This window comes from Pocillopora damicornis, chromosome 5 (assembly GCF_964200805.1).
Source record: "Pocillopora damicornis chromosome 5, jaPocDami1.2, whole genome shotgun sequence".
NCBI classification, from domain to species: Eukaryota; Metazoa; Cnidaria; class Anthozoa; order Scleractinia; family Pocilloporidae; genus Pocillopora; species Pocillopora damicornis.
The window spans coordinates 13,731,893-13,748,705 of NC_142674.1; the positions used below are offsets into that span (position 1 = coordinate 13,731,893).

Below are 16,813 nucleotides of genomic sequence, written 5' to 3' on the forward strand. Positions count from 1 at the left end.
TACTGTCAGTATCACCTTGTGACCTGTGAATTGTTTTTGCTGCTGCGGGACGCAGTGGAAATTGTTTTCTAACAACTTGTGCTGTTCTGTTTCCACCTACTGCAAACTGTGTAGTCACAGGGTTTACTGGGGTCCATGTGTGTTCAATTCATTGTACATACAAATGTCTTTTTTCATTCCTTGTTTTCTGACCTACATCTGAGTGGTCAAATTGTACCCATACAATACCAGATGGTTTGGTTTGTTGATGTAACTGAACTAGTTTAACAACATTTCCAGCACCATTTGTCATGCCATCTTCGGTTCGTACATTCATGACAAGGTGTGTTCTTTCACCCTCAGCAAGACAAAGGGTTGAGGCTAACTGTTTTGTTTTTCTTGGATCATTGGGTATTTGTCTTAGTATTTTGTTTCTTAGCTCTGGAGAGATAGCTCCAATAACACTATCTTGAGCATTTATTGTGAATTTGTTTCCTGTGGCTGCATTATGGGCCCTTTGTTTAAATTCATCTACTTTAGTATTCTTTATAAATAGGTGAGCTGCATCTATTGGGTTGTTGATGTCTTCTTGTATAGCTCTCTTTAAGTTTTGCAATTTCAGCTACTGTGTGTTTACCTTTACGCAACCTATTAAGTAATTCTACAAACAATTTGCTGTCTCTTTGATCCATGATTTCATTAAGTTCAAATATTTTAAAGTGTTTATGCCATAAACTGGGAGAAAGAACAGCATAAATCTACATTTTTGAGGTCTTTGAAAATATAAGCATCCATAACAGATTCTAATTGGAATAAGTCACCAATAGCAATTATGCTCACACCTCCAAAATCCTCTCTACAGCCTTTTATATCTTTAAGCCTATTGTTTAGCTGTATTGCAAACATACCATTTCCTACCATTGAGATTTCATCAACAAAAATCGGTTTACGGTTAGATCGCTCCATGGTTAGATCGCTTTAAGTCAGATCGCTCCATACCGAAGTCAGATCGCTCCACTCAAAAGTTAGTTCGCTCCATCAAATAGGTTACTTCGCTCCATACATAAGTTACTTCGCTCCGTGAAGAAAACTAACGTGGAAGGTTGATAAAAGACAGAAGGATAAGAGAAAAGAAAAGAAAGAGTATTGTAACGCGACTAAAGACTCGCCATTTTTAACCGGAGTCGAACCCAGTCTCACTCACGGCTGGATTTGACAACTTTAAAAATGGCGATTCTTTGAAAGCAATATTTGTAAATCATATTCATTGTTGGTCATTTCTTTTATTTTATTTGGTGGCTCCTAAAGGAGCCTTTTGTTTGTTTTTGGTGTGGTGTCTGCTGCTCTTTAAACAGGACCGTTCAGGAAAGAACAGACTTTCAGTAGCTGTCTGGCGGACCTCTCGTTGTTGTCATATTGCTCCCAGAGATCGAAGATTTTTGCCTGCAGGTCTCTGTATTTGCGGCGCTGGATCCTTCGTAGTTTTTTCTCTGATATCAAACGGATCTGGATAGCTGTCAGCTGGGCCTCCTGGTGTAGCAGCTTGATCAGGACGTAAAGTGGGAGTTTTGACTTGCCAGCCGCTCGACGGTTGATCCCGTGGTGCCAGCCTTCGAGGTCGTTGTTCGTTCGTACTGCTTGTTTGAAGACTGTCCAGTCGGCAGGGCTCGATGTCGCGTTGCTGATCCAGGTACTGTTGACATACTCGGCGAACTCTGCTAAGGTCGGGGACTCTGCCTGGCGTTGAAGACGCTGAAACTCGGTCAGGATCTCTCCCTCGGGCAGGAACGGAAGTGCCATCATCTTACGGATGTAAGTGTAGGTGCCTCTGTTGTTGTAATAACTGTTTGTCAGCCCAAGCGCCTGAACCTAGCAAAGAAAAATTAAACAGAATATAAGCAAGTGTGCGTTACAGTGTGTTGTGTTGTGTGTTAATAAAACATCATGACATTCCAAAACATTTTAAGTTTTAACTTATTTTAATCCCATAAAAGTTGTATCAGTTAAAGGGCATATATGATTTTAGCAAATTAATGTTCTTATCCGAATTTAATGTTTTGAATTGGAAATCGCAAAATACGGAATTTTCAAAATCGCTAAACTAGTAACATGTCGCTTAAATGTGTTTTCCAAAATTTACGAAAAATCACTAAATTAAAGTTAGTTATCATCTTACCTTTCTCCACAGAGCTTGCGTCCAGTGGAATGCGCATCCCTGCAGCTTGACATCAGGAAACAGGTTTCTCAGCACGGCCCAAACTGCTTTCTCGAAGTCGAGGGTTATCCGCTTCACTGCAGGCGCTGTTGGAAGTATCTCGAGCAGCTGTTTGAAGACCTTTCGGTAGTCCTTCTTGTTCTTCCCCGACATTACGACGAACAGGAGGGGCACCTGCTTGGCGTGATCATCCTGTTTTACGAAGGCGTTCACGGTGAGGAGCTGGGTGAAGGGAGGTCTGCAGAGTTTGAAGGTGCCGTCCACGTACCAGTTCTTTGCTCGGGCGAGGTACTGTAGTTGCTGTTCTGTGGCAAACATCAAGTGGCGACGGCCATGTACTTGAACATCGGCGCGGAAGAAGCCAGCCGGGAGGTGGTCGTGCTTTAACTCGAAGGCTAAGTCTATTGGGTCTTTTGGCCTCAGGCGTTGGCGGAACCGGTTGGCAGTCCTGGCGATGTATTCAGGTTTGGGTAGACTCGGGCAGGGAGCATCAGTCAGCTCTTGTAGAAGTATCTCCTCGACGATACTCGACGCTGGTCGGAAGATGTTCTCGGCGGCGATCGCTTTGACTTTGGCTGAGATAGTGGCTGAGACTGCTGCGCCGACGTCTGCGGGATGGTTGTGTGCGTGTGCTCCGATCTGGAATGAGCCATCGTCGCGCTCTATAAGAGCCGCTCTACATGGGTTCACCTTCAAGAAAACAGAATGAAAAATTATCAGATGACGAAATGATTAAAACTTTGGTTATGTTTTTTTTTTGCTTTTATCTACTAACAATATTTACCTTTCGTCTAATAGTACACTGCCAGTCAACAGCATTTGGTCGCCTTCGCCTGATGTTGTAGCTGTAGCCCCTGCTGTCGACAAGTTTTGGTCTGCCTTTTGACGTGGCGTCAGGAATCAACTTGATGGTCACGGCGGTGGGAGCGTCATGCTCTTCTACGAGGGCTGGCGGATCGATGATGGAAGACTCGTCGAGCACGGCTGGATCTCGAACTGACTCAGAATCGGAAGAATCAGCGGCCACGGAATCCGGAACTGGCTCGTCAGCAGTAGGCTCGTCGATGTCTGACTCGAGGACGGAGTTGGCGACGAAGTCCACAGGAGTGCTTTCCGCCACGGGGAGGAGGGACTCTGACATACACTCTGCGCAGCGCCAGTCGATAGGTGAATCAGTCTGGACGGCTTCACGATAATCAGCTAAGCTGATTCCAGTTCCACAGACGCGATGTTGCCACCTGTTGCAGCCGTCGCATTGAGGTCCTTGTTGACGCGCTCGGATAAGTTTCTTACAAGAGATACACTTGGAAGACATTGTGGATTAAACTCGTTTTCGAATGGTGAAAGTGAAGTGTAACCTACTTTATTAAAGATGGCGGATACACACGGGCCAGTATTTTATTCGAATGATCTTTTTAACACATTTAGACCATAACTTTATCATTTATTACACACTGAAACACTTATTTCATCATTTATTACACACTGAAACACTTATTTCATCATTGGTAATTCGCTTTGGTGGGTTCAAGATGGCGGATACACACGGGCCAGTATTTTATTCGAATGATCTTTTTACACATTTAGACCATAACTTTATCATTTATTACACACTGAAACACTTATTTCATCATTTATTACACACTGAAACACTTATTTCATCATTGGTAATTCGCTTTGGTGGGTTCAAGTGAACGAATCGTCGATCACTTTATATTTCAGCAACTTGATCGCAAGCAACATCATCAACTATAAACTACAAAGATCAGAAGTAAGTTAGTTTATTAGTTTTCTACGTTCATTACACACTGAAATACTTGTTCCAACATCGGTAATTCGACCGATCGCAAGACGCAATACACATCATCAACTATAAACTATAAAGATCAGAAGTAAGTTAGTGTATTAGGTTTCTACATGGAGCGAAGTAACTTATGTATGGAGCGAAGTAACTTATTTGATGGAGCGAACTAACGTTTGAGTGGAGCGATCTGACTTCGGTATGGAGCGATCTGACTTGGAGCGATCTAACCATGGAGCGATCTAACCGGATACCACAAAAATCAATTGACTTCTCAAAGTGTTTAGTCTACTTGAATCAAGCTGTTTGTAATTTCTCAGTGATTGATTGGCAGGAATGGCCAGAGTGCTATGAAGAGTGTCACCCTTAAGCTTTACCAGTTGGAGCTAATAGTATAACTATGATCTGTTTCTGAGGTTTTAATCTGATGTAAAATGTGTTAAAAAAATTCTTTTTGCTCTTTATCGGGTGTCTGGACCATTTGATGAAAATCAAAATCAGGTAATTCATTCAATATCAGTGGTTCATTATTCAGCGATGTTGATGAAATGTTGAGATCATCAAAGAGGTCATAGTTTTCACTAAAATCAGGATGTAAATCTTCATGAGATCCAATCCTTGAACGGAATTGGTCAATGGAGATCCCCATATTTACTTGTGTGCTTAAGCGAGCAACAACAACAATCCAACTAACTAGAAACTCAGTTTATTAAAATAGATAACACTCTTGACAGTTCAAGGCAAACAATAGTTTCTTTCAGTTTGTGACACTTTGAGACACTCGTGAGACATTTTGAGACACTAGTGAGACACTTTGAGACACCCTGAGACTCTTTGAAGCGCAACCCGCACAAATACAATCAAGCCGACAAATGTTGGCTTGCGAGAGTACAATGACTCCTTTCAATCTGACACAACCCGCACCGAAGGTCCAAGCCGATAAATGTTGGCTTGTGAAAGCGTAAAAGCTCCTGTGCAACCTGCACTGAACACAAGCCGCATTTCAGCGTGTTGACTTACGTGAAAAAATCTTTTGCTATAGACACCTGAAGAAATAACGAAACAAACGCCTCAGATTATGAAAGAAAGAACACAAACCAGGTGTACAAACGTAATCGCCTTTCGTGAGAGCTTAATCGTGAAGCTCCTAAAACAAAATTGAAAAGTTAAAGCACGCAAAGAACCCGTGAAAATATGAAATGACTTATCCTTACCTTGGAAACAAAAATCTCCAAGAAACAAACATGAAATTCCGAATAAGTTCTCCAAAACCCAACGACTGAGAAGAGAAATGGCCGCCGTACAATACACTATGAAAAAACGCCGACTGGAATCCAGTCTTCACGGCTCACTGAACGCAAATAGAAACCACGTGACAAGCACTTCTCTCTCGTGGACAAATAAATAAAGAAATAAATTTCGCGGGCGTTGACTAAGTGTGGGAAATCCCACACAAAAACGTCCGGGCGTAATGAGGACTGATACTCGCTAAGTAATGTTGTCGAAATTTAAGGTTAAGTCCGTCAGAGGTGGGAGTTTTCTAACTCATTTTCAACACAATCGAGCACAGAGTTGCACACTAGCACAGACACAGCCATCTCTCATCTGAGGCCGAAATAAGGCGTCTTCGGGAAGAGAACCACAATTTGAGAATTTAGCACAACTCCATTGCAACTCGGCTGAATGAAGTCGTAGCTCAGCTTCAACTAGCAAATGCTGAAGGAATGCTGCTAAAGCAGAGAATTGCAGAGACTGAAAATGTTTTCTACAACACCGAAAAGGACTTCTGGCAATTATCACCGGCTGCCAGAAATAATAAGAAAAGACGAGTCAGGCAACTAGTGGCTCAATCGGTGGAAGGACTGGAGGAGTTTGAGCCCATCAAGGTAAGTAACAATTTTACTTCTTCGTGAAAAATAGAACTGAGACATTGACCAACAGCAAAGTCGCGAAAAAAAAATCATACATCTATGTGGCGATCAATCTATCTATCTAGCTATGTTCATATGAAAACAAATTTTAAAGGGAAACCCCCGTCTTCTTCAGATTAAGTTCACTGTACAAGGACGTGAAGTTGTAATTCCACTTGGACACGATGCTGGTGACGAGAGAGAAAACTCCACTTGTCGGACGACGCAGCATGTACTTGTGGCGAAAGATGAAGGCTTGATTTCAAACGAGGCATACCATGAGTTGAGGATGGCCTTACCAGACGAGGAAAGAGAGATTCTTCCGCCAATCAGTGCTCTGAAACAGGAGAGGAACAGGCAAAATGGGATCAATGCCTTGCATTCAATAGCAGAGGTCAGTGAAAACAAATGTAACTTATTTGAACTACATGTACCTAACTACCAAAGCCAGGCATGACTATAGTGAATAAAATCTGACCAGTGTAGAAATCACAAAGATTCAATTAAAAATAAAAAATCATAGTTGTAATCTCAGACTTAAAGTTAGGTGTATATCACGAGAATGAAAAAAAACCAAACAAACAAACAAAGACCTTTATGGCTATTCTAAAAAAAAATGAATACTTCATTCTTATTTACCACAGGCTAAAAAAGGCTTTATTTTGCATTACTTTACATATCACAGTGCAATGGCAAGCAATAACTAATACTGATAACAACGAACATAATAATAATAACAACAATGTGTTATGTCAGGAAAAGACCTCCAAGCAATCCTACACAAACTGGATCATAAACCAATCTTTGAGGGGACAAGTCATCAAAGAAGGACATACAGAGAAGTGAAGAAATTATGGAAGGTAAACATTTTCTTGTGTTAATTTGGTCACTCGGATCATAGAGTTAAATTTCAGGGGGCATGACTACAATAAATTATATTAAAATATACTCATCTACATACTTGTTCTCTTTGTTGATAAAATAGAGTTTCAGTGATCTGGTGGAAGCAGTGGACCCAGAACCAGGCCAAGAAAGCTACAAAGCACCAGAACAGTTCAAGGACCATACAAGGAAATGGGCTAGATTCTTTTGAGAGGTACACCATGATGAGGTAACTGTGTTCTTTGCAAGTATTGCTTTTATTGAGATAAAATAAAAACGTAGAGTTGAAATTCTTGGCAATATAATTAAACATTGATCTTTTCCTGGCATGGACAATTGAACAAAACCCAGCCAAAAATCAATCGAACTCAGTGGAATCCAATTGTTAGATTGCTGTTCAATCAAACATAATTGAACTGGAAATTTTCAGCGAGTTCAATAATTTTATTATTGAACTCAATCACGCCAATCAAACTAAATCAATGTGATTAATCCAGTTCTTTTCCTTAGCCATGCTTTGAGAAAGTTTTAGGATGTGACTCCATACATACATGGTAAGATCCATTTCTCTGTTGTGGTGATAATTTCAATGATTTCCAATCCTAACAGTAATTATAAAAGAACTTATTAAACCCTGACAAAAAATCTATTTTGTTTTGCTCCAGCTATAGTCTATCATGTCCCTCAGTTCCTTGAAAATTCAACAAAATCAAAACAAAAAACGCGATGTTCAAGTCTATTTTTCACCAAAGTCAATTTTTCCAGAGGTTTTCCAGTTCAGCATAAAAAGATATTGTTTGGCTGTTAGTTCCAATAACGTTTTTTCGGTTGTTGAGCGTAATGTTAGAAACATAAATGTTCAATTACTATCAGTTTAATTTTTTTAACAGTATATATTGAATTCAAAAAGTTATTAAGCAAGGATGATCAAACAATATAAAACATTTGCATTCTGTGATGAAAAAAAAAAAGAAGGAAATCTGTCATTTGACATATCCAAATTGTGCGTTTTAACATGAGTTCACAGAGAAAAATGTTAGAGTGGACCACAGGATTTGCAATTTCTTAACAGCAGGAGGTGTTTTTAATTATTTTTTTGGTCACGGATTTATCTTCATTTACAATCTGGTTGTCTGTGAGTCAGAATCAACTGTACGTGACCAGGAACCCTTTTTTAGAAAAAAGAGTACTAAAGTTGGTAATTTGAAACAAGTTATATGAATGTTCCTTTGCAATCTCTTTCCAACTTCAATCATTAATATTTAGGTAATGATACACTCATATCCAAGTTGATGAACTACCTTTAACACTTATGAAAATGAATCATAAGATCATGACTCCTTAGTTCCTTGGTCATTGATATTTTTAAATGATATGGATGAAAAGAGAGAAAAAAATAGGTCTCTTTAAATTTGGCTTAAACTTCAAAACAAATGCTTCGTTAAGTTACAAGTTTGATGACTGACATAAACTACAATATAGAGTTTACCTCTGACATCCATCAGATTCATTCATAATTGCCCTTATCTTTAAATGTCACTTGTCTAATAACCAGGCTGTTGTTTTTACTAAGTAGCACTCCATCCTTGGTCCAGCTGACTGATACTTGTGGATCACCTCTCAAATAACACTTTTTTGTAAATGTGGAGTTAAATGGTGTGTTCCTTTGGGAGGATATGGACTAGGATTTGTGGTCCAAGATCACACAGATCACAGTGCATCAAAGGAATGGAGCTTTAGGGTGCAATGGTGAGATTTCTAAACTCATTACTAAAACGGGGTGGAACTGCAAAGTAAGCATATAAACTCAAATTACAAAATTAGAAAAGCCACCCAGCCAAACCCCCCTCCTCCCCACTGCGAAAAGTAAAAATAAATAAATAAAAAGAATAAATAACAATATTTATAGTTATTAAGTAATAGGAGCAATCGATAACCTTATCATCTTACCAGCCAAGGATCTGAGAACGCTCTGTATATAACACATTCACAATCTTGCTTGCTACAGCATTTGAAGAACCGAAAGCATTCCATTCACTTCACTGATGTTACAAATAGTAACAGGACACTCCCCATCCATGGCACAGCATCTTTAAAACAAGAGCCCCTGGTTGAAAAGATTGCCTGAGAGTAAGGCAAAGTTTATATCAGCAGAACAGGAAAACCTATGCAAGTAAGGTTAAACGAGTTATATAGCATATAGAGAAATGACATGCTAAGACAAAGGCCTCTGCAGTTTCAGAAGACACCTGGAAACCACCTGCTCTGGACTGAAGTAGAGTACATTGATTGTGATCCTATTATTATACATGCAGGGTATAAGAGGCCATCCACAAAGGACTTTGCCTGTTACAACATAAATCGGACATTGAGGTAGACATCCCAGAAACATGGATGCTGACCACAAGAAACACAAAAACATAATAACTCTGCGACTGTGTACTCCAAAGGAACATTTGGTCAGAGTGTGCCAATCAAAGCCTGTGTGGGATTCCAGCCAATCACAGCCAAACAGAGAGTTTCATAAGGTCAAGCATATCTACTGACCTTATAATGCAAAGACACAATATGCAGTCAAAAAGTCACGTTCCACATCCAAAGTTAATTAATGGTGCGACAAATGATTATACTGCAGAAAGTGAATTCATCACCATGACCAACCAAAGTAATTTTAAGCACATTACCAGTTTGAAAAGAAACTATAAGCTTCATCAAAGGGCACTTACTTTGAGTTATGACGAGGAAACTACATTGTTGACAAATAACTTATTGAGAATAATTTTTTTCACATGACACCCCACTTCAAACAACTACAGTCCACAAACATATTCATTGTGTGAATTGTAACTTACCAATAGCAATAGCAAATCCACAGCCAGAATGAACATCTGGTAGTCCAACTGATCTCTGAGGGCCAAGCAAAAAAATACGAATCAACATTTCAGAACAGAAACGGAGATACATAGCCTTCTTTGTTATTGTTATTTCAACAAAAGGGAAGTGATCAAAAATTTCTCTGGCTGGGGGTATATTGTCATTCATAAAGTCTGATTGATGAGATGGCAAATTCTTTCAGAGATGACAAATTCATCTAGAGATGGATGATATTGTCTCTGAAAGTACTTTTTTCAAGACTTCATTAGCCTGGAAAAAATGTGTGCATTTTCCCTGAGAAGGATATTAGGATATTAGTATTCTACACATACTTTTTCAGAATTTCCTAAATTTATTAAGAAGGAAATAAAACTTTTACCACAGAGAAAGTTCAATAAACCCACATTCTAAAATAATGGGATACCTGGATCTAACTGGATAACTGGATGCTCTATTTGGCACCACTTTAAGTGAAATCTTTGTGTAAAAATACGATGAAAACACAAACTGTATAGCAAGAAACTCTTCTGTCATCTCCACTTTATACTTTCTTTGCTTCCCAAGAGTACAGGGTGCCCGGTTTGTTAAAAGCTGAGTTAAGATAGCTAATGGTCAGTGTGAAATCTGATTTCATATCTGAAAGCTTTCAAATGAACTTCAGTATACATGTACAATTCCTTTAGTCTGCAATTTGATGATTGGATGCCCTAAAAAAATTATAGTGAATTATTCTAAAAAGGCTTTTAAGCCAAGGATTAAACACACCCTGATTAAAATTTAACCCTGGGTTAGCACTTATCAGCCTTTGAACAACTGGGCCCGGGATTGAACAAGTTTGAGTTAAACTGAGTTGTAATTTCAACAAGAAAAAGTTATGATCATTTTTACACCAACAATTCCAGGCAAAGCTGCAACATTTGCAATCTGCTTTACACCAGTAAGGAAACCACCAATACCTGGAGAGCAATTTAATTTAACTGTATCAAAGGAATAAGAAAAATGCAGCAAATACAACAGTGTTATATTTCAAATGTTTAGAGTACTGTACCTTGAGTTCCAGCCCAGTGCTTCAGCTCATCAAACATTTGCTTTTCAAGCAACTCATTTATATATCTAAGATACCTTCAATTTTTAAAGAAAAAAAGAGAAAAAAATAGTTTGAAATTCAGAGTTGAATAGCTCCAATGTACACCTCAAGTCTTGTATCTGAAACAGAATGTAAAAATTTGTCCATGGTACTTATTATTGAGAACATCCTAATCCAGTACTAACTAGGACATTCTTGCATTTCCAGCAAAACACCACAGTCTGCAACTAGGGGAAAAGGAGGGAAATTAGGGGGTATGGGGACAATAATGGATATAATCTGGGTTTGATGGAGGAAGTGAGGACAAAATTTATTTGTTCAGTTCAGTCAACCCTGTATTAAGCAGTCATCCTCAGGAATATGGCGTCTAATACAGTGCAAGTGCTTAATACGGTGTCACCTAAGACAGGTTTGACTGTAGTTCGTGAATTGACTGATTGAAACAAAAAAAAAAAAAAAAAGAAAACAGTTCTGACATGAGAGACGTGGAGGGGGGACGGGGGGGAAGGGGGAGGGGATTTGATTATAACGTGGGCAGAAAAGGTGGGGAAGAGGGGGAGAACAATATCTAGTTGTCCCAGAAACAATTTTCCTTGTGACAAAACTTATTTCAAAGAAGGAAATTACTTTGACGGAAATGGCAGGTGTAAGGGGATTTATCTCGATGACCATAGCTTATTATCAACATTCTCAAGTATGACATCGTTAGACGTGCATTTTGACGCGCACGCTACTCAGCTAGAGTTGAGCTTCCGATCTGATGTTTGGCGCGCGTTCACTTACCTTCATGTTTGGGACAAAGCCTTTCTTGATAAGAAACGAGTTTCCGTTTAAGCGCTCAATATAAATGCACTCCCCTTTGAATGTACGGTGTTCTTTCGCCATGTTAGTCTTTTCATTCGCGCTTTACAAAGGTTTCAGCTAACTCGGCGAAGGGAGAAAAGCCATATAGTAATAAAGCAGCGGATGACTCCCGTTTGAATATGCGCGTAGTACAATTTCTTATCCAGTCTTTCTCTGGCGGTCAGCATTAGATTCCATCCACCAAAACCACCTTGGTCGAGAGGGACTGAGATGGAATGATGGAAAAAAATTACGAAGCTACGACAACATGCCGACTTATCCCGATGACCCAAGTGTAGTATTTGTTTGGGAAATTACGTCAAAACTTTTTACTAAAGAAATGGTAAGTATTAATTTATTGTTCGATTGTAGTCTTATAAAACATTTTATGCAATTTTATGCAGATATTTCACGAATTTAAAAGGTGCTTAGATGTTACGTAGTTTTGGTGGATGTCATTGGGGAACATCCACCAAAACTTTGACCAAAACCATCAACAATATATTTTTTAAATTTTATCTATGGCCATTGTTAGATGTTCAGGGAGACAAAAGATTTATACCACTAATTAGCAGTTAGTGCTCTGGCTAATTATTTTTATGGTGCACAATTGCTGACCGACCAAACGTTCATAATGATTATCATAACTCTTAACACATAGAATAAAGTGGTTTTGGTGGATGTTTCTCTCCATCCACCAAAACCACCACAGAAATTTCTGCTACTTCCTTACAGAAGACTGATGTGACCTGCTATTTGGAGTACATAACCACAATCTATTTCTTTGTATGTAGAGATATTTTGGAAAGTTCTTGAGTCAGCACCTTTTATTATTGAAACCATAATCATAACATGGTGCATAATATAGAATACAAAAGGTTCTGGTGTGGTAATCATGTAATCTTGAAACAGGAGAGTTTTTAACTGACTTAAACTGATTTAAACAAACATTTGCAACAAAATTCCAGGTCCAGAAATTTCTTCCACTATTTCCGCCAAAATCATAACCTTTAAGTACAACAAATCAGCACATTAGTAATTGTTATCAGGGGTCTGAAAATCCCATAAATCTTTCACATTTATTTCAAGTAACCTTTAATTTCACATGGATGAATAAGTATACACTCAACATGCAGAATGTCTTACAGTTTACAAACTATTTCCCTTTTTATGGATAGACAGTGAAAGGCCTTTGCCACATTGGTGAATCAAACCATTGTATACCATGCATTTTGTGATAATTGTTTGTTTTTGCTCACAATACCCAGAAAAATGGAGGGGATAAATTTAAATAGCAAATTCTATGGTTAAAATTAAATAACATTGGAAGATCAAATTAACTTTGTACTGTTTAAAATTCAGTTTTGGTTTCTTGCTTATTCCAGCCTCTTGATATTCAAAAGCATTCCTTGTCATTTTTGTGTTCTTCTGTGTACATAACTTGAAAAATAAACACAGAGAAAGGAAACCACAAAGGATTAAACTTGAAGCTAAAGCAAAGTTTAAGTTGAGCCATAGCTGATCCAAATACTGAGCACTTTGTATTGTAACCCATTTAGCAGTAAAGTTTATCTATATGTCTGCCAGCTTGTCACAAGTCTTACCCCTCTCCTTCAAAAGTCTCTATAAATAAATTTTTCTTTGTGGTCCCTAATTGATGATTAGTATATTACAGCTCCTCAATTTTCCTCTCTCAAGTCAAGGTTACTCTAAATTTAACAAAGTAATGGACTCGATAAAACTCAAACTATAACTAAGCTGGCTGCTACTTGCAACCTTAATTTCTAGATATCAGTATACAATAATCAATATGTTATAAATAAGAACCCTAATGCTTAATTTTGCAGTGATCACCTTCCTCCTTTTCATTTGCTGACCAGACTGGAACCTCTATCGGTGTGTTTGCTTGTTTTGAGTGGGGATGGAAGAAAAGGAGTCATGCCGCATATCTGATTTATTAAATCGCATTTGTTCTGTTTATACATGAGTAGAACTACCTTGTTCTCTGAAAAAAATAAAATTTCTCGCATTTTTATCTGTGCTTCGCAGTCAAACTTCCTTGTGTCTTGGACAAGAAATCTTATTTTCTTGAAAACAAAATCTTTGTTTCCAGCCTTCTGCAATAGGTAAATATAACAGTGTAAGATGAGTGACAGTGTATTTCTCAAGTTATTTTTTGGAATGTGACAAAACGGAAGTGTCATAGTGTGATAAGGAGCAAACATATGATTGCTTGATAGAATGCAAAAAATGCAGAATTGCATATATTTTCTCCTTTGTCAGCAGCATATGTTAGTGAAAAGTTCTTACAATTGTTAACTTCTAAACCATCTTCAATTTAGCCAAGATTGAACTGTTATCACGTTTGTCATAAAAGTATTCTGAGACCAATGTCATATGACCCATTCATGTATTTGACCTTTCAAATTAGCAAGCCATAGTTGACAGAAACACAAAGGTTGAGGATAAAAAGAAATTATTATATACAGTACTTCTTCTGTATCTTTTCGTTTCCTTTTCTCTCCAGCTGTTCAATCTATGCCGTGCTGGCAATTGAACACTTTCCTTCCCAAAATTAGGAAAGGCACACCAGTAAAAAACGAATTTTTGCTCCTTAAATATCTCATGCATCTTCCCCCAGTATTTTGTGACTTCTGAGCGAGGAAGGAGGTGTAAGCATTAAATTAACCCGAATGATTCCACGATTGTGGTATCATCCAAGCCATACCAGAGGACTTGAACTAGACAAACTAGTGAGAATGCACAATAACGATAGGAAAGCTTTGTAATGCTAAAGAGCTATATCAAATATATATAAATATATGTTCCCGAAACCTTTGACAGCTTTAAAGAAAGAAAACTTCGTCGTCAATCCTGTTTCAAATTCCGCAATAAGTTTAAGCGCCTCATCAACAGAATTTACGTATCCTAAATTATCTGCATGTCTACCATCAATGGTTCGCGACTTAAAATTCTCGCTATGCTGTTTCTGTTTGTTCCTCAAGAATCATGGGATTTACAGCTTCGGATGTTCGGCTACATCACTTGCGGATTTCCGAGAATCTTCGGTTATGTTTTGCAAGTCATTAAATATTCCATCTCAGTCCCTCTCGACCGAGGTGGTTTTGGTGGATGGAATCTAATGCTGACCTTCTCTGGCGGGTAATCCATAATGGCGGACGACGTGAGATTGTTTTTATTAATTCTCTAAGGATAAACCAAAACGGTTGTTTGTTATTTAAAAGAGCGTTTACATTCAGTTTCTCAACTAAAGCTCTTTGATTATTGCTCCATAATGGTAGAGAAGAATTCGAAAGGGAAGAAGCGAAAATGGGAACCAGTAGAATTGGACGATCCTTCGTTCTTTGCGGGCGAAATGGATGGATTTGTGTCCCTTGAAGTCATGGAAGATTATCATCCAGAAGAGCTAGCAGGAATTAGTGCAGGTGGACCAGCTCAAAAGAAGAAAATAAAAGAACGGCCGCTGCAAGAGGTGAATTGCTTAAAGTGCTTCAAAACATACCGCATGGTTAAATTTAGAAGATACAAATGTAAGATTCACTTCAAGCACGTGGTGAAATTACCCTTGTATTTTACGAGAAATTGGGAAAAATTATCTTTTTAATTTTTTTTTGTTTATTGATTTTTTGTTATAACTCATCTTTAATTATAAATGTTGAGGGTTGTCCAATACATCCAAATTGGGTTGAGTTGTTTACAAATCGACCCACCAGAAGTTAATAAGTGGTTAAGTCATCTTGTGATACTGGAAATCTGAATAAACCGTACCTCTTCAGGTGGAAATGTCTTACCACAAGTCGATTTTCAAGACGCTTAATAATAATCCTCAACCTGACCCAAATGGAATGACTTGTCTCCTGAGTCAGATTGGGTGTATATATTGGACGTGAGAATCAAAACTAAGATAACTGCCAGTCATACCTTAAATGAGAAAAGAAACAAACAAACAAAAAGAAAAAAAAAACAACAACAACACTCACCACAAGAACTACATGGAAATACGGGAATTGATTGAAATCATTTTGAGAGCAGTTTGTCCTAATTTTTTTGAAGACAGCAGACTGCATTGTCCCAAGGGCTCATGCATTTTTTCAGTCTTTACCCATACATGCACAATAATGTATATCTAAGAATAGAAGCTTCTTTTTGGTTTTCTCTAGAAGTTTGGCTCACGGGAAAAAAAAAAAAAAAAAAGGTACATAGTATTGTCTTTTGATTTAAATCTTCAGGATAATCTGGAACAAACAGTTACCACACCATCCACACAACTTGGAAAAAGCACAAAGAATGACCAACAGACAAAGGGAAAAAAGAAGAGGAAAAAGAAAAACGAGGCCCAAAGTAAAGCCCAGTCAGAAGAGCAAAACAGAGTAGAAATGGTCACTGACAATAGACTGGTGGAAGATCCTCTAGGTAAGATTTAATTTTAGGAATTATGGATGGGAAATGCACAAAACAAAGTACAATTTTACTCCAATGATTGTCCTTGGATTTTATTATTAAGAAGAGAATCAAACACATTTTGTGTAGATAATGTTATCTTGGAAAAGATATGATTTTCTATAGATAATGGTAATTGAACTAAGTGGAGTGCAATTTCTGCTGAAATCATATGCATGATTTCAAACTCAAACAAGTGCACAGTGTGAGTTCGATTTGAAATCACAAGTATGATTTCAGACCAAAATTGCATGACACGAGGTTCAATTACCACTTTATTACATCCATTATGAAATCACAGGACTTGGTAGGTTCAAATATTTTATTGATGCAGTACTGAGCTGGTCTGAAATGAAATTCATCCATTTTTTGGGGGGAAAAAGCAAGAGTTTTGGAAACAAAAGTTGCAAAATTTGCCAAGTGATACTCTTTGTCTTTCATTTTCCTGCAATTTGACTGGTTACTTTAAACAAGCCTTGAAATCTGATTGGTTGTTTTGTCTTTAGTGTAGCCTCCTCATTAAGTGGAAAGAAGATGCAATTTAAGGCAAAAAATGGTGCAGTTTGTGAGTAAATCGCATCAACTAGAGCCAATCTCATTACAGGGACCACCAGTGATTTCAAAATGGGTGTAATAAATAATGTAATTTTACTGGTAAGTTTTTTAACTGTATTGTTATTTATTAATAAAGTATTTCTTAATTTAGATTATAAAACCTTTACAAACATATTTCATATCTATACAGGTAAAAATTACCCATT

At 37.9% G+C, this 16,813-nt stretch overlaps 2 protein-coding genes across 2 annotated transcripts; both read right to left on the bottom strand.

Moving 5' to 3' along the window:
• Positions 1–1,326: 1,326 nt before the first annotated feature.
• LOC149045441 (uncharacterized) lies at positions 1,327–2,653 on the bottom strand. The gene is made up of 2 exons (XM_089206084.1): positions 2,156–2,653; positions 1,327–1,848 (listed from the first exon to the last, which is right to left on the bottom strand). Exons 1-2 carry the CDS (start codon positions 2,510–2,512, stop codon positions 1,327–1,329), a joined length of 879 nt encoding a protein of 292 aa, XP_089062210.1. The 5' UTR covers positions 2,513–2,653.
• A 200-nt stretch (positions 2,654–2,853) lies between these two features.
• Positions 2,854–3,509, bottom strand: LOC149045442 (uncharacterized). The gene has a single exon (XM_089207726.1). The coding sequence runs from the start codon at positions 3,507–3,509 to the stop codon at positions 2,958–2,960; it is 552 nt and encodes a 183-aa protein (XP_089063852.1). The 3' UTR covers positions 2,854–2,957.
• Between the last annotated feature and the right edge of the window lie 13,304 nt (positions 3,510–16,813).

Bases quoted from the DNA above. Each gene is read 5' to 3' on its own strand.
- LOC149045441 (XM_089206084.1), bottom strand. From the start codon at position 2,512: ATGTTTGCCACAGAACAGCAACTACAGTACCTCGCCCGAGCAAAGAAC. The intron at 1,849-2,155 runs GTAAGATGATAA...TTTCTTTGCTAG, and splicing joins CGCAAGCTCTGTGGAGAAAG to GTTCAGGCGCTTGGGCTGAC.
- LOC149045442 (XM_089207726.1), bottom strand. From the start codon at position 3,509: ATGTCTTCCAAGTGTATCTCTTGTAAGAAACTTATCCGAGCGCGTCAA.